Raw genomic sequence first — 25335 nt, 5'->3', positions numbered from 1 at the left:
CTCCAATCTACGGGTGCAAGACCGAATAGCTACTTCGGTAGCGAATACATGACATGAAGACATGACACAAAAAGAAACAGAAGTACACGACAATGTCACAAAAAGATGGCAAAACGTGGCAAAAGATAAATAGTTTGTACTGTCTCCTGTCTACAATTGGTTTTCATCATGATGTGAGCCTTGTGTTCTATAGATGCATGTTTGTCCACATGATGGCGCAGCTCGCTATGAAATTGCCAGGGGAAGACCGCGCGCGCACATTTACTGTTAACAGTACGAAGTCCATTGACGTCACTTTAAATGCAAGAAGAACGGCTGGTGGAAATCCGCTGTGGCTGACAGTAACATTCCTCATCTCTTACAGTCGGCTAATTCTCAGTGTTAGTGGGGGAAAACACCTGTGAAGACACTTTGGAGGTGATACGCCGTGGAAACGCGGGACCGCATTTTTTGGCTATGGCTGATCATATTCACTTTAACGAATCTATGGTCGTGGCGAACCGATTTGCCCGCAAAGGTGCTCTGCGGCAGAAAAACGTGTATGAAGTTAAAAATCATAAATTCACCGCCAGATTTTTTAAACAGCCGACCTTCTGCAGCCATTGCAAAGACTTCATCTGGTAAGTCTGACTCTTACCTGTGTGCACCTCTTGTAATCGTGCGTCAGGGGAAGAAAAGTTATTTGCTGTTCACGGGGAGCACAACTTCGTTTTTTGCAAGCTCTAACTCTTTTCGGAGACATCTAGCCTTCACACACGTTATACAGAAATATTTCCAAGTTAATCTTAACTCTGAGTGTGCATTTGATGTTGATGGAACATTAGGTTACGGATCATAGCCCACCAGTTCCTCTTCCTTTACTACGCTGTAGATAAATATTCTAATAATTTAGACCAGGAAATCCAAACCCTTAGTTACCTAAGTAAACGATGGCTACATAATCTATCCCTCAACAGCAGCCTGATTAAGCGAGGCATTCAGCGCATTCATTTGATGTTACTTCTTTGTTATTAATTCAGAGCGTCGGGCTGGCCACTGTTTACGCGTGCCTTCGAAAATAAAATGTAGCCTAATACAAACCAAAATATGACTTGATGTGCATGATTCGTGTTCATTACACTTGTAGTGATCCGTATATGTTAATAATGGATCAAAACGTATCTGACATTTTTGGTGATAAAGTATATGACCTTACACGCGCCTCTCTAAAAACTGTTCACGAGCTTTGCCCCTATCTTTCTCTGCTCGTTTCAAGCTTTTAAGTAGTAACCCAACATCCTCTGTATTCATTGTTACATGTTAATTCGTGTAACAAAAACATAATACAGTCATAATAACAACCTTATTAATATCCGATTGGATAGCTTTTGCTCTTCTATTGATATTGTCTACTGGCTAGATTTTTCAAATTCGGCATTACAATATTTCTGCTACTGGAAATATCTAATCCCTGGCATCAAATCTAAGACTAAAGCAAGGAGCCTATCAAATATCCGGTTTCTTTACCACAACAGTATTTCATCTGTGCTGTTAAATTGCAGAGCCTATATATGTGAAACTGTTATTCATCATTTTACTTTCTAAATATCCTTACCCTTTTCAAGATCAGATTGTCGATATGTATTGTCCAAGATCTCACAATATATTGCGTGATCGTTGTACATATGTGAAAGCTTTATGTAGAGCATATTTTGTTAGGAATCTGGAGTGTATCTGCTGTTTATGTATTCACACACCATCTGCACTGTTGTACTCTGACCACTTGCTTTTCTCTCTGTCATTTTACAGGGGATTTGGGAAGCAAGGATTTCAGTGCCAAGGTAAAACTGCTGGGTTATGTGTGTGTGGGTGTGGGTGTGTGTGTGTGTGTGTGTGTGTGTGTGTGTGTGTGTGTGTGTGTGTGTGTGTGTGTGTGCATGTGAAGGACTGCATAAGACCGATATTGAATACATTCTCAGACTAAAACGTCAGAGGAAGTTAGGAGAAACAGACAGGCTCATTACAGATAAGTGCCAATGAACTACTGCATTAGTGCTACGGCAGGTGTAAAATAATGATGACATATACAGTATATTGGTGTGTATTCCCACCATAATGTGGAAACTGCAGTGCTTGCCAGGGCTCTGGCACAATTACAACATTTACAAGGTGTGTTGGCTCACAGAGAGTACTTACCTGTCAGATTGGTAATTTGCCTTGAATGGATGTCTGGCCCTTGGTACGAATGTGTACGTTTCAGGGCCAAAGAAGCCCATTATTCTGAGTGAGTAAACACAGAAAAGTGTCCGTGTTTGATCCTCCTCCTCTCAAGGGAATGGTCTGTATCGGTTTTCATTTTTGGAGTTGTAGCGTGGTGTCTCCAGTGTCTGGCTTCTTCATTCTTCAGACTGGCATTATAAATCAAACCTGTTTGGTCTTGACTGCTCAGTGAAGCATGTCAGTCCGTGCCCCATTTCCTGTTTTTCTGGCTGTCTCTTCCATGCATCTGGAATAGGATCTATGGTAGGGTAGCTTTACCTGTTGTCAGGTACCTATGTGAAGCCTGTTATGCTGAAGTGCTTTTGTGTCTTCACTCTGAAATGTTTCATTTCCCCCACACTCTTAAGACACACTAGTCATTTCAAAGTATGACCTGTGACCTCTGTCAAGTACTTCCTCAAAAGCAACCAGTTCAAACTACCAACTCATTTTATTTCCCCATAAGCTAGGCTAAATGTTCATTTGCATACAGCCCGGACGGAAATATGCCCCTGTTCAGGTGCAGGGAAACTACGTAGTGTCATGTAGAATAGATGCTCTGTAACATGGACAAGCCTCAGACACCCCTGCATGGGGACTTTTGTTTTGGAGCTCATCCCTTGAAATGGGACACCAAGCTGCCACTGTCCGAGCCAGTGTTGAGTTTCCCAGAGGACACCTGAGGCAGTTGCAGACAGCCGGAGTTCGCTGAGGTAAATGTCTGGGAGGAAGTGTTGTTCTTGTTGTGTCTTAAGTCCTGAGATCACCTCTTCATGTTGCTGGCCACTTTGTCCTCAAAAATCAGCCATCATGTTGAAACGATGTTCCGTTTTAAACATGGGTTTAATCCAAACTGACGGACAGTGCGGCTAATGCATCATATTAACATGTTTTAATCCAAACTCATGGACACTGCGATTAATGCATAGTGTTAGCGTGTTTTATTCCAAACTCATGGGCAGTGCGGTTAATGAATAGTGTTAGCATGTTTAGGATGAATATGTCAACAACTTTAATATTGTGTGTGAGTCTAAAATAGTTGAGTAGGAGTACTTCTTGAAAAATACTACAAGCCGAATTTGAACCTGTGAACATATCACAAAGCATCCATATCTTTTAAACCCTCAGGGAAAGCTAATGGCTGATTGGGTGCATGTTTGCATCCGGCGTGCCACACTTTTGGGACACGGAGGGGCCCCTCCAGAGGACGCTGGCTAATGGCCTTCTCTGCTTGCCCCCGGCCCGATGCTTTGGCCCTGCAGTGTGTGAATGTCTCATCAGGAGCCCTCACAGGGATGTTCCTCCCCTTCCTTTTTTTCCGAAGCAGCTCATCCGTCCCTTCATCTGCGGCGGAGCATCTGGCGCTGGGACTTTTCTCTGCTACTGCACTTTTCACGCTTAAAAAGGGAAGGCATGAGCAAACATGCATGGCTGCCTCTGATGCCGGCTCCACTGTTACATAAATATGAAAGGCAAGTGATGCCCCAGACTTGGACTGAAGAGAGGTCAAACCAATGTGGGTCAAAAGCAGCAAGGGCCTGATTGGAATAGGAATCAGACAGTGATAGAGAGAAGGAGAGCTCTCACACAGAAATAACCTCATCTTAGGTTCACTTGAATCATTGTGGTGCCACAAGCTCAAAGCAGTTGCCTCCGTTCAGCTATAAGTGAATGCCTTGAACTAGATAGGTATCTCAGACAAATGAATCACAGATGAAGACTGGGGGGAGAAAGCCTTGACAGGCCTCATTTCCTGTCTTTATTGGCTTACATGGATGGAAAAATGAGACCCCAGTGTCCCTAAAAGCAGGTGATTGTTTGGGCATGTTTGTCAGGAGCTCCAGTGACAAAGACAGCTGAACTGGTTAATGTTTCATGAGGAACAGTGACTAAGTTGATGTTGGCCTGTAGCTCTGCGGGGGACAAGAGAACTGACCTTGGGAGAGTATAGTATTAGATTCTTAGTACAGTATAGTGTATTATTATTATTGTATTTTTGTATTGGTGTCAGTAAACAGGTGAATAGATCTCATGTTTTTGGATTGGTCCTTTATCCTAAATCAAGTACTTTGGTCTTGTGCAAGCCATTGATATCAGTACAGGAGAAGGGTCAACTCATTACAGTCCTGTTCCTTTGCACAGGCAGCCCCTTGGAGCCAGAACACATGTGCAGAGTACAGTATGTGTACAGGGCACAGGTGGGGAGTGCTGGAGGAGTGGAGGAATGGGATATGGCTGAATAAGCCATCCCACAGCAGGCTACTGACAGACAGGCACACACTTAGAAACATCCATGCCTTGGTCTCTGGGCTGATAAGTTCCAATGTGAGGTGCATTTTCTTGGCACTGTTTCGGTGGAGTCGACTGTGAGAGTGAAGCGTGACCGCTAACCCCTGTTTAAATATTCAGAATGATTACAGTGTCCTCTTGCCCTAGCGCAGTATACACTACCTGTGTACAGGTGTATCTCTCAGTGCCTACACAGCTTACACACAGTTTGCCTACCTTGTTGTTCTTGTGTTGACTGTTAATGCATTTTCCCATCCATCCGTCCATACTTCCAAGGCAGTGCAGCCAAGGCTACTCATTGTTTTATCTCGGCCCATTTCATATTCACTGCCTTTACAAGTGAGATAAAGTGCAGCGCATGGATCAGCCTCTGAATTTAAATTCAATTTGAAGTGCTTTAGTGGCATAACAAATAAGGCATTGGTATTGCCAAAGCAGTCATCCAAAGGATAAGGAATACAAGGAACAAGAAATCTAAATGTCTATGTGTAGACCTACATAGACACCCACTCCCTCTCTCCTTCTCTCTCCCTCTCTCTCGCTCTCTTGCTCTCTCTGTATTTCTCTTTCTTTCTTTCTGTGTGTGCATGTGGGCTGTGTCCTGCTCCCTCAGGTGTGCATGCAGCAAAGCCTGTTTAGTGTAATTAGTGGCGAAGGCTCTGCTTGCGATCCATCATGCCTGTCTGCTGGGGTTGGCCTCACACTGGCAGCCAGCGCCACACAGAGCACCTGACCTGCTGGAAGAAGAGAGGGGGAATGAGGACAGCACAGCGGAGGGGAGGAGAGAGGAGGAGGAGGAGGAGGAGGAGGAGGAGGAGGCAGGGAAAACGCAGAATGTGAGAGAGCAAGGAGGAGAAAGTAGGTGTGAGGCAGGGACAACAAGAGGGGAAAAAAGAGAGGGAGGAGTTACAGCAAGGAGGAAGAGGCTTGTGTGTTGGTCACGATTATTAGCCTCCTCAGTTTTAGCCAGCAGCTGGCAGATGAGACAATCTGAGCTCTCTGTCTCTGGACTGTCCTTGTTTTTGCTTGTCATCTGTGACAAAAGTATCATCCTTCATCCATCCAGCAATCTATCCATCCATGGACACACAGAGTATCATCTTTCTATCTTTCCATCCATCCATCCATTCATCCATCCATCTATCCATCCATCCATCCATCCGTCCATCCATGCATCAGTCCATCCATGCATCATTAGCCAGTCCACCCATCTGCTTAGCTGCCTTGTGCCAATGCATTTTGATTAGCCTTTGCAGTGATGTCAGACACACCACCGTCGCTCTCGCTGGTTCAGAAAGTGCCAACTCAGAGTTGGTCTAGGGCTGCATAAAATCTGCAACGGCACACAGCCTTTTTTTCCCCTCTGTTAACCCCCCGGCCATGGACTTTAGCCAACATCATTAGCCGCTAGCGCCGCCCGGTCCTCCCATGCCGTCAGCGAAGGCTTCTACTCTCCCCCATAACCACCACCACCCCCTCCCCGCTCAGCTTTCACGCTAGGCTAAGCATGAATCACCACAGCGAGAAAGATGTCTCCACTCTTTTGGTTTGCCATCCCTCCATCCCTCTGGCCCTCTCCAGAAGTCATGCACCCGAGCGAGCTGGAGCTCCATCTGGAGAGAGAGAGAGAGAGAGAGAGAGAGAGAGAGGAAGAGAAGAGAGGGAGATTTGTGGCCGGAGAGGAATAGAGAAACAAGCCTGTCTCCAGTCAGGCACTGCCATGCAGAGAGAGGGAAAGCTGCAGGGCTTGCAGGCCTGCTTGAGTTATGTCTTTGAGTTTGTGAGGTGTTGGCAATGATAGAATAAACAGTTTGACAGTTTCTGAAAGAGTGGCGAGGGGGAAGCAGAAAGAGAAGAGAAAGAGAGGAGAAGGCCTGAAGGAATGTTGTCATGGGATGAGCATTAACAGATGACTTGAGAGAGTTTTTGTAGTGGCCCTCTGACAGTGATGATTAAGGGTAGTAATCTCTTGAGACTGGAACGTGTCTCTCCTCCTCCACTCGGCTGGTTAACACCTGTGTGACTCGCTGCCAACCCAGAGGAAACACACTCAAACTCTTAGCACTGCTCTGCTTTTCATCAGTGTAGCACTGAGTATGAGTGGCCATTTTACATTTGGAAGTTAAATATATATCACAATGACAACTTGCTTGAATGACAACTTGCTCTTTCTGTGCATTGGCCGTGCCATGTTATATCTTATTTAAGACCTAAATTCACTTTTCTCCATAAGTGGCACTGTGGCCAGAGGAACCCAGGAGATCTGCACTGAAAGAGCTCTTACAGCTGAGCAAAAATCACCAAATATCATTTGGGTATTACATTCTAAGGAGGATGTCTCATAGCTGCTGTCTGCCTTCTCTCTGAGAGAAATGCATGAGTGTGGCACGGTGAAATGCATGAGTGTGGCACGGTGAAATGCATGAGTGTGGCACGGTGAAATGCATGACTGTGGCACGGTGAAATGCATGAATGTGGCACGGTGAAATGCATGACTGTGGCACGGTGAAATGCATGAATGTGGCACGGTGAAATGCATGAGTGTGGCACGGTGAAATGCATGAGTGTGGCACGGTGTCAGTGCTGGAAAGCAGAGCACATGCTCAGTTGTTTCTGTCACATCTGCCGGTGGGGAAAGGTAGGCAGACTGGAAGGTTGCCGGGCGAGCCGAATCCTGCCAGCAGCTAGCCTCCCCCTCCCATGTGGTCGCAGGCCACACCTGCTCACTTATTCACCAACACCTATCCACCCCCCCACCCGTGCCCAGCACAATATGGATGCTCAGTGAAAAGGGGATGCTGTGGTTTCCAGGACACACAGTACACTGTTCATTGTTCAGGGATGGAACAGAGAGAGGTGAAGGGCAGAGAGATGAGAGCAGAGAGAAGGGAGTGTGCTCATGTGCATACAAACACACACACACACACACACACACATGCACACACACACACACACACACACACACACACACACACACACACACACACACACACACACACACACACACACACGCGCGCGCGCGCGCGCATGCGCGCATACACATACCCACACACTGAAACTGAGATTCAACAGAAAGCAACAGAAACTGATGTACCTTTTTTCTTTAGGTTAGTGACATTTGTATTGAAAGTCCTTTATGTAGCATACGTGTTGCTGTATACCCTTGCGCTTGCTGTGTTTACATGCTATGCTGTTGAGTGAGCAGATAGGCAACAGGTCCGCCTTGAAGACCCCTGCACCAGTGTGGGTGGAGAGCTGCTGGCCTGCTTGGCCAGTACAGTAGCCCTCATTAACCAATCAAGTGGCAGAAGTGAGGGGGCGGCAGGCTATGAGAGAGCCAGTGCGGTGGTGGCAGCGGAACAATAAACACGTTACACAACGCCACCCCACCCCCCTCGATCTCTCCTCTTCCCTTTGATGTCTTACACACAGATCTTCAGATCTTTCTGGATCTTTTGGAAATCAATCTCCCTCTTGCATATTTAGAGAGAACCGGCTCACTTGTTTATTCAGTGTTTTGTCTCAGCGCTCATCTGGGTTGCTTCATCATCCTTAGCGTAAAGCTACACAGCTGCCCTCTTCCGCGTGTTTAAGGCCTGTATGTGAGATCATGAAGATGTAGCTCGCCGCAAGACAAGATTTAACATAACTTACATTTTTATGTCAGTATGAGTGCTCAGTTAAAATAGTTGATAAACAGCAATTACATCATTGTAGCTGTTACATGAAGATTACTTGTAAATTTAGTTAATATATTTGAGCCAAAAGCAGTGAGCGGTTTTTGCTGTTTTCCACAGTAATTTGAAAAATGATTTCCATACAGCCTTGATGGTAGATACAGTGAGTTATTCCTATCTTTTGATCTATGAAGTAGATCAAAAGAAGGATTAGGCAGAGGCGAAATAATATATTGCTTGAACCGCTGACATTTTCATTAAATCTCAGCTGAGGGTAGAGAGAAGATGATGATAATGATGATGATAATGATGATGCTTCTGATTGTCAGCAAAGAACTAAATAATCTCTTTCCCTTATAACTAACCATTCACTGTTGTAGACGATTCAGCTGTATTTTCGGTGTTTCTACAAGCCTCGGGTTGCCGTCAAAATTTGGGTTTGGCCAAAAAGCTCAGAGACAGAGTGAGGGTTCAAAGATAAAAGGTTTAATAACTTCTCAAAGTATCCAGGAAACCTGCTAAGCCTCTCAATATGCAGAGGACAACAATCAGCAGTCTCACAAAAAAATATAACCTGCTAAGCCTCTATGAGCAGAGGACAACAATCAGCAGTCTAATAAGAAAACCTGCTAAGCCTCTCAGAAACAGAGGAAAACAATCAGCAGTAGCAGGATCACACATATGCACATACCGGACCTGACAAGAGTTCCCCTAAACAGAACAATGAACATACTGTATATGGGAGGTGGCCAGCACAATTTATAAAAAGCAGGATGGATGGATGGATGGATGGATGGATGGAAAGATAGAAAGATGATACTCTGTGTACAAGAAAGATGATACTCTGTGTACAAAAATTGAACAATACACAGATGACAAGACAGATCCTGAAACAAACATAGTATTCCTCTGTATCCCAGATTTCAAAAATCACCATTTCCAGTGTCCCTACTGCCATTCCAGGGAATTAGCAGTGCACCAACTTAGTTAATTTAAATAAATGGTTCCACCTTGTAGAAGTTTGTGCAATCAGTTGTGTGTTTGTTTGTTTGTGTGTGCAAAACCATGTGTGTTTGTGTGCTAGCGGTCGCTATTACGGGGCAGGAGTGTGCCGTTCCTGTGGGGTTGCACCACGACCGTCACAGCATGGGAGTTAGTTTTGGGAGTTAGTTCATTTGATTGAGTTATTTTGGGAGTTAGTTCATTTGGTTGAGTTATTTTGGGAGTTAGTTCATTTTTTTGGCTTAGAGTAATTCCAAGTCCCTTAGCGCCAAAAGTATCACCTAAGTCTAGGAGAACTAAGAAGTAGGCGAGAGGACTCCTAACTGACGAAAACCAACTCCCAAATGAACATAAACATTTTAGCATTCCACATTACAATGTTTTTGAATGCAAATGCAGAATTACTGAGAATCTCATTTATTTATTTATCGTTCTTTGCGGTAGGCTATGAATGTGCATGCCTCCTCAAAGACACAGACCTGTCACTCATCAACCAATCACCTGGGTCATCGCAAGCAGGCTCTTTCTCTTAGCCAAGGAGTTTTAACTTTTCCTTTGTAAAAGTTGCTCACAGCAGCTTTGAATAGGATCTACGAGAAAACGTTTAGTTAGAAAGCATTAGTGCGACTTAGGAGTACTCTTAGTGGAAAGATGAAATGCTTGGGCCCACATTTGTTTTTGCAATGCAGAGCAGTCAGCAAAGCCTCATAGGCTGCTATCTGAATCTGATTCATTTGTGAAATATAGGGCAGTGCTAATTAAGAAGAGAAAATCACTGGAAATCTCCTCCATTTGACGCTCCCTTGAAACTCTCTGAAGACATCAGTAACATTGATTGCAGCAGGAGTAATGGCCCTTTTCATTCAACCTAATTATGTATGATTCAACTCATCCTCCTCCACTCACATCATCCCACATCTTGGGATGTTTCATGGCTTTCAGTTTGTTATGTACACTCACACACATACACTATTTATCTCTCCCTCTCTCTCTCTCACACACACACACACACACACACACACACACACACACTCACACTAGGCTGACTGGACTAACTCGTTTCCAAGGTAACTGAAAGCCTGGGCCTATGCGTTTCCATTGGGAATCGGACGAGGCACCACAGTGTATGAGCAGCATCTCAGTAGCCTCCGTAGTTTTCCCGATGTCACTCAGACCCCGTACCTCTACCACTCTACCTCCAAGGGTGTAGGCCACTAGGGTGTACAGGCTGCTTCACTCGACCTCCAAGAGTGTAGGCCACTAGGGTGTACAGGCTGCTTCACTCGACCTTCTTGATATCTTGATTGCTATTCTTGTCTGGATCTAATATTTCGTCGTCTGCTTCGTCAAGGTCATACTCGTTAGCCATATTGTCAACCTGAATGTTGCTAGCCTCCTCAACCTCCAAATGTTCGCCCCCTTGTCGTGCTTTCTTTTTCTCTTTCTTTGCCTTGTCTTTAACATTTTTTCCTGACATTTTAATTCTGGATACTCTTATACACGTGTTGCGTGACTTTTGACAATATTTTGATTAGTATTGTAGGATTAAATTACATTCCAGCAGTAGAGCTTAAAATGTGCGACCTCCTAGCACCTCGCCATACTCGGAAGTGTTCACTCGACCTTCTACCTGTCTCTCGCTCTCTTCAGTGCTGGTTAGGTTTAGATGCTCTCTCTCTCTCTCTCTCTGTGGGGCTTAGTCAGACGCTTGTGTTGTTGCGTCATGATTTTCGGTTTAATCTCTGATGTCAACATCAGTGTCAACATCAGTCCTCCTCCTGTCCATCCCCTTTGCAAGTGAAACAAGTGCTGTTTATATGACGTGACATCAACTCCAATAACTTCATTTTTTCCTATAAAGTACATCTGTGTTTTTTTTAGTGACTGCTTCATTTAAGACACTGTTGAGAAATGACAAGGCAAGATGTGGTTGTTTATTTGCCTGTGCTGTGCTCACATACTCCCCAGGTTGGGTTAAGATTCCTTAGTTGTTGTGAAGTTCGATTTAAAGGTAGAGAGCACGCAAGCCGGAATCATGTTATGCAGAGCAGAAGTTTGGGGGCTTTGCTTCATAGTTCAGACTTATGTACGGCCCAAGGAATTAGTCAAATGGAACCTGAATAGATAAAACAGTCTTTCCCCAGAAATAATGAGGCCTAATTATGAAACGGTAACGAACATCTTCATACTTTTCATGACAAATGTTTGAACAGAAAAAGTAAAAAAAGGGAGACCTTATTGTAACCTGCTGGTGAGAGGCCCTTTTGATCACTGTTGCTCTGTTCCCACAGCTCCTTGCCTGAGCCCAGTCCATCTGTCACTCGTGAGCACAAACCACAGGCCCCAACAAAAGCATGTCTAGTCATGTCTCCTTTAGATGGAAAAAGCAAACTTCAGAGAGAAAAAACTCTGCTGCTAGATTGTTCTCATTTGAGTGAGACAATAGTCAAGGCATGAAGGATTGGAGTTGTGAAGATGAACAAAACAAAAAACGTATTCAACAATAGTTTGTGCTGATAGACGCTGATAGACAGTGTGTTTCCTGTTACACAACTTAAAGGAATGGTTTCCCCTGATGATTGAGAGCTCAAAGGGAGGTGTTTGAAGACTGCATGATATGCATACCATACATACCCATTAAGTTGTAAAGCATACTGTCAATGCCATGCGCCTACCGTGGTACACAGAGAATGGGTGAGCTTCTATCACTGCTGCTACTCACTATAGTAATAGCAGGCACTTGTCTTCAGTGTTATGAAAGCATGGCATATGGTTCAGGGCTTTTCAGATGCTGAGGGACCTCAGTGAACTTCTCATTTTGCTTTAGGACCCTCTAGCTTTGTGTTTTTGGGTAGAGTCATTGGGATGTTGACATAACGAGATTTCTCTCTCTCTCTCCCTTTCTCTCTGTTTGTCCCTCTATCTATATCCCCCTGTCTCTCCCTGTCTCTGGGGTCCAGAGGGTTTTGGGGGCAATCAGGGTGAGGGTACTGGTAATTAGCCTTCGCAGGGAAACTGTTGTGATTAGTGTCGACTTCCCCGGCAGGTCTGGAACGAGCCTGAGATGACAGGCAGCTGAGGCCAGACTAAGGCAGTCACCCCTGCCTGCCAAAGCACACTGCTCTCGCCCCCCATCTCCACCCAAAAACACAACTCCACCCAACAGACCCAGAGCCAGAGCTACGGACTCAAAGAGGGGTGTGGTGGTGGAACAGATAGATACTGGGCTCAGAGAGAGTTGGAATCAAGACAAAGAGCCATGAATAGAATGGGTTTTTTCTACAAAAAGATTCTGCTCAAAAAACACTGGTATGTGTGTGTACAGTATGTGTGTAGTATGTGTACAGTGTGTGTGTAGTACATGTTAGGTATCAACCATTATTTCATCCATGGACCATGGTGAGTATGTAACATTATAGAATGGATTCTACACAGAGACACTGCTCCGAAAACACTTTGTATTGCTGTTGTGTATGCGTGCGTGTGTGCATGTGTGGAAAATAGAAAGACATCATTGTCTAAATAGTCAAACTTTGCTTTTGACATGTACCTTTTGTGGGGAAATGAATTTCAATCAAATACAAATCATATACTTGACACAGTGGATCATACTATCACACTATTATAGTTTGTTTCTACTATGTTCTAAAATGCGTTATTATTATTATTATTATTATTACTACACCATAAACCATCAGGCTCATTCTCAAAGATGTGGGTTTCTTTAGTTGCTATATTATTGGATAATTCTGCTACATCCAATCAAATGTTCAGATCTTTCAACAATGAGGCTATTGGTCCTTACCTTCATTTCCACTCTTTGTGCCAGCAGACTCTGTGACATTGACTTTGAGGATTTAAAAGTCATCTAAGCATCATTGACATTCTTCACACTTAAAGCATGGAGGATGGCTAGAATTTGTAACACTTTAGTCTTTTAACACTTTAGACCTTGAACTTAATAAATGGACAGATGATGATTTTTTTGCCCTGATCTGGGTAAGTTATGTAGCTTATTGCACACAGCAAATGGAGACTGTTAACTAATTTTGAATAGTGTGTTATTAATCATAAAGCCTACTGTGTGCTGTATGCTCTTGTGTTCCAGATTATATGATTGTAATAATCAGCATTTGGGCTGTATAATCTGTCATTTGCTGATCAAACGTTAGCGATCCTCTGCTGTTGTTTAGCCATCACATTCCGTGTTTTCTTGCGGAAATGCATCTCTATTATTTTTATTTTTAAATCCTCGTCCTTCAATCTGTCTCCCTGTGTTTGTTTGTTTGTTCATTGTGGCAGAATTGCTGCCGTAGATCATGTTGACAGCAGGTATTCATGATTGAACACAGAGACAGCGCAGATGCGATGGGTGGCTTGCAGGACTTGTGCCTGTTCAGTGGGGAGGGTTCGCAGAGTGATGAGCCCCCCCACCCCTTCTTCTCTTTAAGGCATGCCAATTAGCATTGATGCATGTGTCAAAATATTTCTCCTTAAATGTTGCGTAACAGACAGTAGCAACAGCACCTTTTTTTTTGTTTTTTTTTAGCAAATGGCTGCATTTGTACACATCCTCCAGGGCTGTCACTAGCCTTCAGGGCTGTGTCATCTGGGCAGGTTCAACTAAAACTTAAAACAGCCAAATAATGAGATGACAGATGCGTTTTTATGCTCTGTTAAATGGCAAATTAACAAAAACATTTTTAAAAGCAAACTTGAAACTGTCATGCCCCCACTGAACCTGCTAAAAACAGCCTTTGAGGGGGGTCAAATTAGCTGTTGTGTTGTGTGCCATTTAAAAAAGATACAAGGGCAATTCTGGGGGGCTACTGTGAGTTAAATTGTACTGAATGTCATTGAACTGACACATTACTCTAGCTGTTGGTGTTGCTGTGCACCCACTGACATTTTATATGTGCTATAACCAAACCAGTGGCACCAACCAAACAGGATTGCTTGTTTTTGTAACTGGGATTAAATATTATATTATAATAAGTTGTTTTCAGATGCATAGCATATAACAAAATAGTGAAACGACACAATATGTGATGGCTGTGACGGATGTGTGCAGCTGAGTCCCACCCATGTCTACAATCAATGAAAGTCCCTTTTGAAGGATGTTAGGTTATTTATCGTCCTGTCGTCCTGGTGTGTGCAAGGAGTTAGTTTGTCTGAAGAGATTCCTACACCTGAGTGGGTGAGGACAAGGATGACCTTTGTGGTGATTTGAAATAATGTGGGTGCAATTCATTTGTTTTTCCTTTCCATGAAACCCTTGAGAGATAGATAGATAGATAGATAGAGATAGAGATAGAGAGAGGTGGGGGAAGAGTATTATTCCAGCTCTGAAATGCCTGTAGTGGATCCCCACAGGACCTGCTGCTCTCTAGCCTTGATTATGCCTGTAGTGGATCCCCACAGGACCTGCTGCTCTCTGGCCTTGATTAGTGCAGCTTCCTTTGAGGAAATCAAGACTAATGGATCAATACCTCCACAGCTGAGGTGCAGTGGGCCTCGCGGTCTGGTGTCTGTCTCCAGCCCTGAGTTAGCTCTGGAGCGCAGTCTCAACACACTCAACACCTCAGGCGTCCGGAGCGCAGTCTCAACACACTCAACACCTCAGGCGTCCGAAGCGCAGTTTCAACACACTCAACACCTCAGGTGTCCGGAGCGCAGCCTCAACACCTCAGGCGTCCGGAGCGCAGCCTCAACACCTCAGGCGTCCGGAGCGCAGCCTCAACACCTCAGGCGTCCAGAGCGCAGCCTCAACACACTCACCTCAGGCGTCCGGAGCGCAGCCTCAACACACTCACCTCAGGCGTCCGGAGCGCAGCCTCAACACCTCAGGCGTCCGGAGCGCAGCCTCAACACACTCACCTCAGGCGTCCGGAGCGCAGCGTCAACACACTCACCTCAGGCGTCCGGAGCGCAGCCTCAACACACTCACCTCAGGCGTCCGGAGCGCAGCCTCAACACCTCAAGCGTCCAGAGCGCAGCCTCAACACACTCAACACCTCAGGCGTCCGGAGCGCAGCCTCAACACACTCACCTCAGGCGTCCTGTCTACTCTGAAAGGGAGTCTTTTTTTCCCTATTTCAGAGTATTGTTTAAATGCACTCTGCTGCCGTATTTGTACAGATGGTGGTTCTAGTGCAGTGGAAATGAGGCTGAGTTGTCAAGATGAAACATTGCTCCCTTAACTTCTCCTTTGTTTCTCTAGTAGACTGCTAGACTGGTTAAGCAGAAGTAGACTGCTGAATAGCATGTTGTAGGATGGGAAGACTTTCGCCTGTTAGCGCTATGCTACGTCTAGCCATGTTTCTGGAAGCAGTCAGATGTATTGCAGACTGCATGCATACTACAGACACTGTGTGTGTTGTGGAGTATTTCTTTCTTTCATTTTTCTATCAGGACAAGAAGAAATCTTGTCAAGCTTGACCTGTCTCTGTCTCTCTCTCTCCCTTTCTCTCTCTCTCTCTCTCTCTCTCTCTCTCTCTCTCTCCCTCTCCCTCTCTCTCTCTCTCTCTCTCCCTCTCTCCACACACACACACACACACCTGTCACGACTGCTTCCTGCTCTCCACAGGCACCCTGGAGCCCTTGTCTTGCTCACTCAGTTTGTTCTCCCAGCTGAGCTCCTCTGGTCGGAGCCCCGTTGTTTGTTCTATGCTTCCTCTTATTAGTATTTGAATAACAATACACATTTTTCTATTTCCTATTGTTGTGCCACAACCACCGCGTGGTACATGTCTGTCTCCGTCGTGGTGTTAAAGTGGTAAATGACAGGTTTATTGGATTGTACTGCCAGTGACGGATGATCTGGCTCTGACCCGCTGGAGGAGGGCTGGGTGTGCAGGCCGGCCCCTGCTGCACTCACCTCATCAATGAATCGATTGAGGCCATTCAGATGAGACTGTGTTTAATGTGTTTAATTGAATACCCTGAAATGATTTTGGAGTCCCATAAGTCACCTCCTGTTCTGACACCTCTATTACAAATAATTGTTATTTAAATGAAGAAAACCACGAAATTAGGACACTCAATGTGCAAAGTGTCCACTCACTCTCTCTCTCTCTCTTTAATCTTCTTTCCTTCTCTTGTTCAGACTCTTTCCCACTTCTCTCCCTTTCCTTCTCTCACCCCCCCTCTCTCTTTAATGACCTCTATCCCTCTGCATCAGCTGGCTTACAGTCACTTCCTCGTGTGGCTCTCCCTTTGTGAGAAATGAGAACAGGGATGGATAATGTGCTGAAGTATTAAATTGGAACTAAATCCCCCTTGTTCCATATGGTGCCTGTCTTGATGTGCAGATGTGTGCTGCTGGTCGCGGGCCGTGGCGTTCTGTGTGTGTGTTTGGATTGGAGGGGGGGGGGGGGGGGGGGAGAAGCCAGATGTGGCTGCTCAGCAATGCTAATGGATGATGGACTCAAACACTGACATGGAAGAGACCAGATGACCATGCCGTGACCACAGCAGCAGTCCACCCTGTATGTATGGCATATTAGATGCTACGTAGTGTTATACAATGCTATTGAAAGAGTGGAAGGCTGTTGTAGCTAAGGAGCATCTCTAAGCAAAGATGGTGTTTCTGTTTCAGTGTATCTGCCTTACAGTGTGACATTAGTAGGTGCTGTTTCAGCTGTCCCCTCTCCTCGGTTGGATGAATGTGGTGTTGGTGGTGTGTGTTGGCCCTCATCTGCTGGGTTCCTGTCATGTGTGCAGTCTGTATCCCTGTGTTGCCTCTGTGTGGCCTGGAGTCCCCCCCCCCTCCCCCGATCCTCCTTGGCATCTGTGCCTCAGTCAGCCCTTCTCTGCTTGTCACTAGCACTGAATTATTTAGCCTTTCACTCAAACTGTCATCCCCTCTGCGTTCACTCTCTCTTCCCCCAATATCTATGCTATTGGGGGTGGTAGAGTGTGTGTGTGTGTCTGTGTGTGTGTGTGTGTGTGTCTGTGTGTGTGCGTGTGCTTTTGTTGGGGAGAGGGGGGATGGATTATGCCAAGATGTGTTGACTGTTATACCGAAGCACTGTTTTCTTTCAAACACGGATGCTCACACACATGTACACATACAGTGAGAAAACAAGAGCATGAGAGAAGTACAGGTGAAACACTGAGGACAAGAGAGAGGCAGAGGGAGGAGAGGGAGGAGCGAGGCCAAGAGAGAGGGAGAGGGAGGAGAGCGAGGGCAAGAGAGAGGGAGAGGGAGGAGAGCGAGGAGAGAGGGCAAGAGAGGGAGAGGTAGGAGAGCGAGGAGCGAGGGCAAGAGAGGGAGGAGAGCGAGGAGCAAGGAGTGAGGGCAAGAGAGGGAGGAGAGTCCTCTGTGTCTCTTGATGGAGCCCTCTGGCCTCCACATACAGGAATAGAAGGCCATCAAACACAGATGCTTCAGACGTGGACTCCACTGTCCCTCCCCTCATCCTTTAACCTCCTGTGTTTGTGTGTGAGTGTGTGTGTGTGTGTGTGTGTGTGTGTGTGTGTGTGTGTGTGTGTGGGGGGGGGGGGTGTGTGGGGGTGTGTGTGTATGTTATATTTGTGTGTGTGAGCATGACTGATTATACACAGGCTTGTGTAGGATGTGTGTGTGAGATATGTGTGTGTGGCTGTGGTATGTGGGATGCTGATGACCTGTCATTGGTCTTTGGGTTTTAGAAGTTGAACAAAACAAACAGATGCCCCTGGACCAGGACAGACTGTGTAAGAAGTGTTTTGATTTGGAGTGATTTGAGCGTCATGACAAAACAACAAATGTCAACTCTGTTCTGTTGCCAAGCCTGACAGGTGAGACCTGAGCAGGAGATGCACAGCTGAAGTAAACAGATCCTGTCCAGCCTCCTCTGAAGAGCCCTGTTTTCACAGTGGAGGAGAGGGACAGATTTGCGCATTCACCGTTTTAGAAACAGAAAAACAGAGAGAAAGACAGAGACTTTGACTTTTAAAGTTCTTTATTTAAAACACCATTTGAAAACCACTGAGAGAGAGATAGAGAGAGAGAGAGAGAGGGAGAGGGATCACGTAAGGGGGAGGGAAACAAGAAAGCTGGAATTGGAGCTAGCCTAAGGGACATAATCTCATCGAAATCTCATTGAAAGTTAATCTTGTGAGCGGTGGAGCTTAGAGAGCGAAGCCTCAGCATGGCAGAGCTGGGGGTCCCATTGACATGAGGGACCACAGGCTGATCTGCCTTCATCTAGATGCTGAGGGTCCCATTAACATGAGGGACCACAGGCTGATCTGCCTTCATCTAGATGCTGAGCCAGACTCCAAACTCTCACTGATAGGATCACAGAGTGACACCACACTTGAACCCTGTGTCACAATCATTTCACTACAGTGTTATTGTTGGTGTAAAAGCCATAGGTTTTCATGATAGGCTATTTCCAATGCTAGTGCTGTATTACCATCAGTAGTAATTGTCATACATGTGTGCTTTAGCATCTTATTACCATGCAACAAAGCCTGCTATAATATAATAATATAATTTGCACCAATTGTAAGTTGTTTGTTGCCCTTACATAAGACTAAACGAAAGTTTGAACTGAGAAGCAGTATGACAGGACATCAGTTGAAGGAAGCATCTAGATGCCTGTGGGCACAGAGGGTGAGGGTGATGAAGCACTGAGCCTGTGGGCACAGAGGGTGAGGGTGATGAAGCACTGAGCCTGTGGGCACAGAGGGTGAGGGGTGATGAAGCACTGAGCCTGTGGGCACAGAGGGTGAGGGTGATGAAGCACTGAGCCTGTGGGCACAGAGGGTGAGGGTGATGAAGCACTGAGCCTGTGGGCACAGAGGGTGAGGGTGATGGGGGTGGGGGGGACAAAATCCTAATAGGAAAGCTGAAAGCTTGGCACTCTAAAAGGTTGACAGACATAAAGCTAAAAGCACCACTGAAGTGTAATGTGTCAGTGTGTTTTCCTGCTTGTTTGTTTGTTTGTTTGTTTTTGTCTGTTTGTAAACAACTTTAACTTGCTGGACTACGACATTGAGAATATAAGTTATGGAGCTAGATAGGGAGAGCATGGAATTGGCAAGGTAGAAACAGCACAGTAGTATGTAATGACCATGGTTATGTGTTATAAGTAGCCACATGTTTATTAGATGCCATTAAAAGAAAGAGAGAGAGAGGAAGCGAGAGAGAGAGAGAGAGAGAGAGAGAGAGAGGAAGCGAGAGAGACAGAGATAGAGAGACAGAGAGAGAGAGAGACAGAGAGAGACAGAGAGAGAGAGACAGAGAGAGGAAGCGAGAGAGACAGAGATAGAGAGAGAGAGAGAGAGAGCGAGGCCTAAAGGGATCGAAATCGTCATCCACTCAGGGTGTGCCATGGACGTTCTTGTTGCAGTGACTAATTAGCAGGGAGACGAGCTTTGTTGGGGGGGGGGGGGGGGTGTTGCTCAAGTGCCATTAATCAGAAATAAGGAGCCCTAATTATTGCGGTCCCTCAGCCTGCCAGGGCTAACAGGCAACCTGGTATGCCCACCTGGTATGGCCCTGCACACTCAACACACTATACATACTCAGTGCCATTCAAGTCTGTCATTTTACTGTTTGGGAAATCGCCATCTGTATGATACTGTATGTTTGTGGGCCTGTGTGTGTGTGTGTGTGTGTGGGGGGGGGGGGGGTAGAATGTATATGTGTGTGTAAAGAGTCAGTGCAGGACACACACAGCAGCCAAGTGGACAGGAGACAGGATGACAGCAGCCTGCGGGGCCTTCACACAACAATGAACATGCAGTTTGCAGTGCATATGAAGACACACACACACACACGCTCACACACACACGATACACACACACGCTCACACACACGATACACACGATACACACTAACTCTCTCTCTCTCACACACACACACTGTTTGTTGTCATTATTATTTTGATGGTGTGGTGCTGAAGGATTTGCTTCTGGGCCTTCAGCTGCTCCCCCCCAACACACACACACACACACACACACACACACACACACCACCCCTGGACACTGAGCTCTCCTGCAGCTGCCAGTGGAAACACCTCATTACGTTAATATGGGCTGATCCATAAACTGCTGTGTCACTGTGACCACCTTAATCAGAGGTGGGTTACCTCAGAAACATGACGGGACTATAGAGATAGAGAGATGGAGGGAGGGAGAGAGAGAGAGATGAAGGGAGACACAGAGAGATGGTGAGAGAGACAGAGAGAGAGAGAGAGAGAGAGGGCACTAATACCATCTGAGGTTAAGATAACATCTGGCACAGATGCTTCAGACGGTTTAGGCTGTCTTGAATGTGCTTTGCACCTGTCATTTGTAATATCTCAGTCCTTTTGTCCTATTGTGCAGAACAGGGGAACTAAATGTCCTGTGTGAAACAGCCCCCCACCCCCCACCGCGGCCCCCGCAGCGAGACGTGTCCATGCTGGGATTATGTAACATCCCACATGGCCAGACTTGGGGCTGTGTTGAGTTGCCAGTCCGAGTTCCTGCCTCTGAGATTGTCAGATGTACTTGTTTCTGTCTTACTGTGCCCAGAACAGCACTTTGCCTCCCAGTCCCCTCCTCCACACATTGGACAGCAGGCTCTTGTGTAAGCACAACGCTTTCAGCACTGTCTGTGTGGACTGCTGCTGACTTTGGTCTCCCACTGGTCAAAAGCATTCAGGCTAGGTGCATGGTAGGTTGTTATTTTATCATTTGTTTTGCACAATGGAAACGTTTTAAAAGTGCTGAATAGTCCAGAACTGGTCTATTGAGTACTGTGTAGGGAGTCAGTCTTCACACCTGAGTTGCATTTGTATTCCTCCTCTTCTAAAGAGGACCTATTATGTTCATTTTCTGACAATAAGGATTGTGTTACGAGATTGCGTCATCTTGTAAGAAGGCAAAAGGGCCGGAATTCCAATGAGGCGTTTCAGGCAGCTGAGGTTTCTGTGGGAAAGAGTGAGTCCCTCTGGCGTGGACTTTGGGCCTTGTAGCTTTGCAGACCGTTTCCATTCACAAAGAGCGAAGTAACACACCAAAGGAACGGGATTAACCGGAAAAGCATAATAGATCCACTTTGATGAATCACTCAGTTAAGGTCTTCAGTTCTCCTCTTCTATGAAAAAATGACAAGCTGACTCCAGGTCAGTCTCGAAGGAGTATTCTTTAGTCGGATGGGTTGGAAGGCTGATTTGACAGCTGTCTGCTTCGGCATAAAATGTATGGCTTTCGGCGGACCTCATCACTCCCCCGAGCTGATCCCAGAGCAGGCATGCCCACCCCCCTCAGTGGTCCTCATTAGCCCCCGGCACGTATGGTCAGGTCTGTGGTCCATTAGTCACCCAGCGGGCGTGTGAGAGGAGAGGTGCACCTCTCTCTGTGCATCCAGATGTCTGATTGAAGGATTGGGGACAGCGTCCCCGCGCCCAGGACAGGCCTACCCCTCCTTTGATATTGTCCTCGGAAGAATGCTTGCCAGTGATCCTCAGCAAATCCCTCTCTCTCGCTCTCTTGCTCACCCCCCCCTGTCTCTCTTTCTCTCTTCTCTCCCCTCTTTCTCAGCCCCTCTCCATGCTCTGTCTCTCCCACATCACTTGCTATTGTGGCTGCTTTGAAATGTAAATGGCGGGTCTATCTTTGGTAGTTTAATGTGATCAGATGTCTTGATTGCTCCTCTCAGAGAGAGTGGGACGTGCTCAGCAGGTGCTGTTTAGTCTTATGAAAGAGGCAGGACTCAATCATGAGAGGCAGAGGCAGAAAAACACCACTGTTCACTCAGCTCCTTTTACAGGAAGACACACACTCTTTGTCTCTGTGTTGGGTTTGGGGTTGGCCTGTTTGTGCGTGTTTGTGTGTGTGTGCGTGTGTGTGTGTGTGTGCGTGTGTGTGTGTGTTGGCGTGTATATACATGTGAAGGTGTAATCATGTCTGTATGTGTTTGTGTTGTGTGTTTGAGGCAGTGGCCTTGTGTATGTGACCATGTAAGTGTTTGTTTTGCGTCTCTAGGAATAATTCAGTGTGTGTGTGTGTGTGTGTGTGTGTGTGTGTGTGTGTGTGTGTGGGCGAGAGACAGAGAGAGAGGCTGAAAGTGGGTCAGGTGTAAGCACTCTCTACAGGACTCAGGCTAGACAGAGGACAGGCCAGCAGGAGGCTGCGCTCTACTGAGAGAGGCATCATGCACCCCCCCCCCCCCCCCCCCTCGAAACAATACATCACACTTCTTCTCTATTCCAATTACATTAACTACATTGTAATAAGCATTTTATAATGTCATGGAATTGGTAATAACGGTTTGCAAAACAGGCATATGTTCATTGTCCTTTCCTCCATTCTGTCCGTTCATATCTCAAAGCTGTCCTCATAGCAGTGTGTGTAAGAGTGAATCTATGCTGTGAAATGTTACTGCTTTAGTTGTGCTGCATTAATAACACTGTGATGACAGCAGAAGTGTGTATTTGTGATTGGCTGATTGAGGAGTGCTGTATCCAGTGTGCTCAGGCAGGATCTCTGCCTTATAGTGTGACATTTGTAGGTGCTGTTGTTTCAGGCCAACCACACTGGGCCACATCGGGTTTCCTGCCTGTATCACCCACACATCCACCATTCACTTCACCTGTGTGTGTGTGTGTGTGTGTGTGTGTGTGTGTGTGTGTGTGTGTGTGTGTGTGTGTGTGTGTGTGTGTGTGTGTGTGTGTGTGTGTGTGTGTGTGTGTGTGTGTGTGTGTGTGCATGGGCGTGAGAGGCTTTTACTGTAAGTGCCGCACACTGAGCTCTCAAACTGTGGTTTTCCTGGGTTTGACATTTCTGGCAAGCGTCCGCACGGCATAGTTTGACCTTTATGGATGTCAAGCTAAAAAGGGGTCCTTGACTGCAGATAGAAGATAGAATGATACAAAAATGGGTTATCAATTACAAAGCTGAAAAGATGACTCCAGACCCAATGATGAATTCATGAGGAGAGACAGGAGAGCAGACCTCCCTGAGCACTCCCTGAGCACCTCCCTGAGCACCTCCCTCTGCCTCTCTCTCCTCTGCTCTCCTGTGGTGAGTCCCCTCCCACTGAGGAGGCGTCACAGGAGCTGTGCTGGAGAAGGAGTGCTGGAGGCCCCAGCTCTCACCTCCAGAAGAAGAGAGAGAGTGAGGAAGAGCTAAATGTGTTTATTATTCAAAATGAGAGAAACCCATCGCTGTGGGGTGGGGTGGGAGAAGGGGGCGGGGGGGCTTTGAAGAAGAACTTGTAGGGCCCCATAGCCCTGAGCCTACTTTGCTGAGTCACTCTCCCACAAACACACACACACACACACACACACACACACACATTAGTTTTGTCATTAGGTCCCTGGTGATTACATGAGAGCACATCCTGACTGTGCTCAAAGGAGCCTGCCTGCAGTGGTCGCAGCAATGATTTAGCAGACAAACGGTATGCATCTTTTTTTTCCATTTAGCCTAATTAAGGAACATGCATTATTTAAAGCATTATTAGATGCCTCCCTGGAGTGCACTAGACTGGAAATAATGTTGCAGGGGTCATGTTGTGTGTGTGTGTGTGTGTGTCTGTGTGTGTCTGTGGCCGTGGGTTGCAGAAAGGACAGCGTCATTGTTTGTCTTTTTTATTTGTGCCTCTCTTTTCTTATCATGTTCCTCAATGTGGATCTGTTTTTGGATGTCACTTGTCTACTGTTTCCCAGCCAGTCTGATGCCCCTTAAGATGAAGAGAAGGGGAGAGAGAGACCTAGAGAGAGAAAGATAGAGAGATTAATCAGAGGTAGAGTGCCTGAAAGAGAAAAGAGAGAAAGAGAGATCTTGAAATAGATAGAAAGACAGAGAGACAGAGAGAGAGAGCGAGAGAGTGTGTGATTAACACAAAATAGAGGAATTAAGAGAGCGCAATGAGTAATCAGCCAAATATGTTTCTCAGTAGCCCAGCAGGAGGGCTCCAGGGGAGAGCGCTTGCAGGAGAGAGAAAGAGAGAGAGACAGAGAGAGAGACAGAGGGAGAGAGAGAGAGAGAAAGAGAGAGAGGGAAAGATTATGTAACAGGAGGCTAAATATGTGAAGAGAAATCCCTCCAGTTTTTGATAGGAGGAGGTGGCAACCCCCCCCCCCCCCCCAAAAACCCTCACCTACCCCTCTGTGATACTCCGGCATGGGAAAGAGACACACGACACACGACACACACGAGGGCCTGGGCTAGGCTGTGTTGCACCACACAATGGGGGAGTTGATGATAGTTGTTATTTTTTGCAGTGTTCCGGGGACCTCGTTGGCTGAAAACAAATCTCCCCCAGAAACGCAGCAGAGGAGAAAAGTAGGGTTAGTCCCTGATGGAGGCTCCATCGAACGCCTAGTTGATTTCCAGGGAAGCAGCCTGCTATGCCCACATTTTGGGCGAGAAAGAGAGGGAGAGAGACAGACAGAGATGGAGAGATTGGAAGAAAGAGGGAGAAGGAGAGAAAAAGAAACAAGAGAATTAATGTGATGAGGGTGCATGAGAGAGAGAGAATGGAAATGAAGTTGAACTAAGATGAAGTAGAATGAGAGAGGAAAAGAGAAAGAGAGGACGAGGGAAGACAAGCTGAGAGAGTAGCCATCACTGGGGGAAGGAGGAGGGAGACGCGCTGAGAGAGCAGTCATCACTGGGGGAAGGCCACCACCTCCTCCACACTGGCGCATCAGGAAAAACTGCAGAGGAGGCGATCCAACATGAAAGAGAAACAGAGAATGTAAGAGGAAAGGAAAAAAGCACAGCGGTTGACAGAAAGAGAGAGACAGATATCCAGAGAGAGGAAATATACTGCTCTCCAGAGAAACGGCAGAATGAACCAGGCTATAGAGAAAGAGCCAGAGATTGAAAGGGCAAGAGATTGAGAGAGGCAACGCGTGGGGAGGGGAGGAGAGAGAGCAAGACAGTGAAAGACAGAGAGACAAAGAGGGAGCAAAACATTCTTCTTTTTTAAAAGGGCAGTCTCTGTGGTGGGCTTCACCCTCGCCCGCCAGAAGAAGAAGAAGAGGAAGAAAAAGAAGAAGAGAGAGGCACAGAATCCCCCAGAGACAGCGGCTGCTCTTTTCAGCTCTGGGGCTCCGTGAAGGTGCTTTTACCTGTCGGCTGGTATCAAAGCGGGGAGCGGGTGCGTGGGCATGACTCGAGCTGTCAGCCACACTTCCTGCCG

General features: G+C 46.3%; 1 protein-coding gene across 2 annotated transcripts in view; it reads left to right on the top strand.

Moving 5' to 3' along the window:
• Positions 1–225: 225 nt before the first annotated feature.
• The window catches only part of prkcab (protein kinase C, alpha, b), a 116202-nt gene continuing 91092 nt past the window's right edge, over positions 226–25335 (top strand). For both annotated transcript variants that reach the window (XM_012818270.2, XM_031569268.1), the window contains exons 1-2: positions 226–620; positions 1789–1820. In XM_012818270.2, the coding sequence (XP_012673724.1) occupies positions 457–620; positions 1789–1820 (196 nt within the window). In that variant the 5' untranslated portion in view covers positions 226–456. The remainder of the gene's footprint in view (positions 621–1788; positions 1821–25335) is intronic.

Source organism: Clupea harengus, chromosome 1 (genome assembly GCF_900700415.2).
Source record: "Clupea harengus chromosome 1, Ch_v2.0.2, whole genome shotgun sequence".
In the NCBI taxonomy this organism is placed as follows: Eukaryota; Metazoa; Chordata; class Actinopteri; order Clupeiformes; family Clupeidae; genus Clupea; species Clupea harengus.
This window is presented reverse-complemented; position numbering and strand designations above follow the sequence as displayed.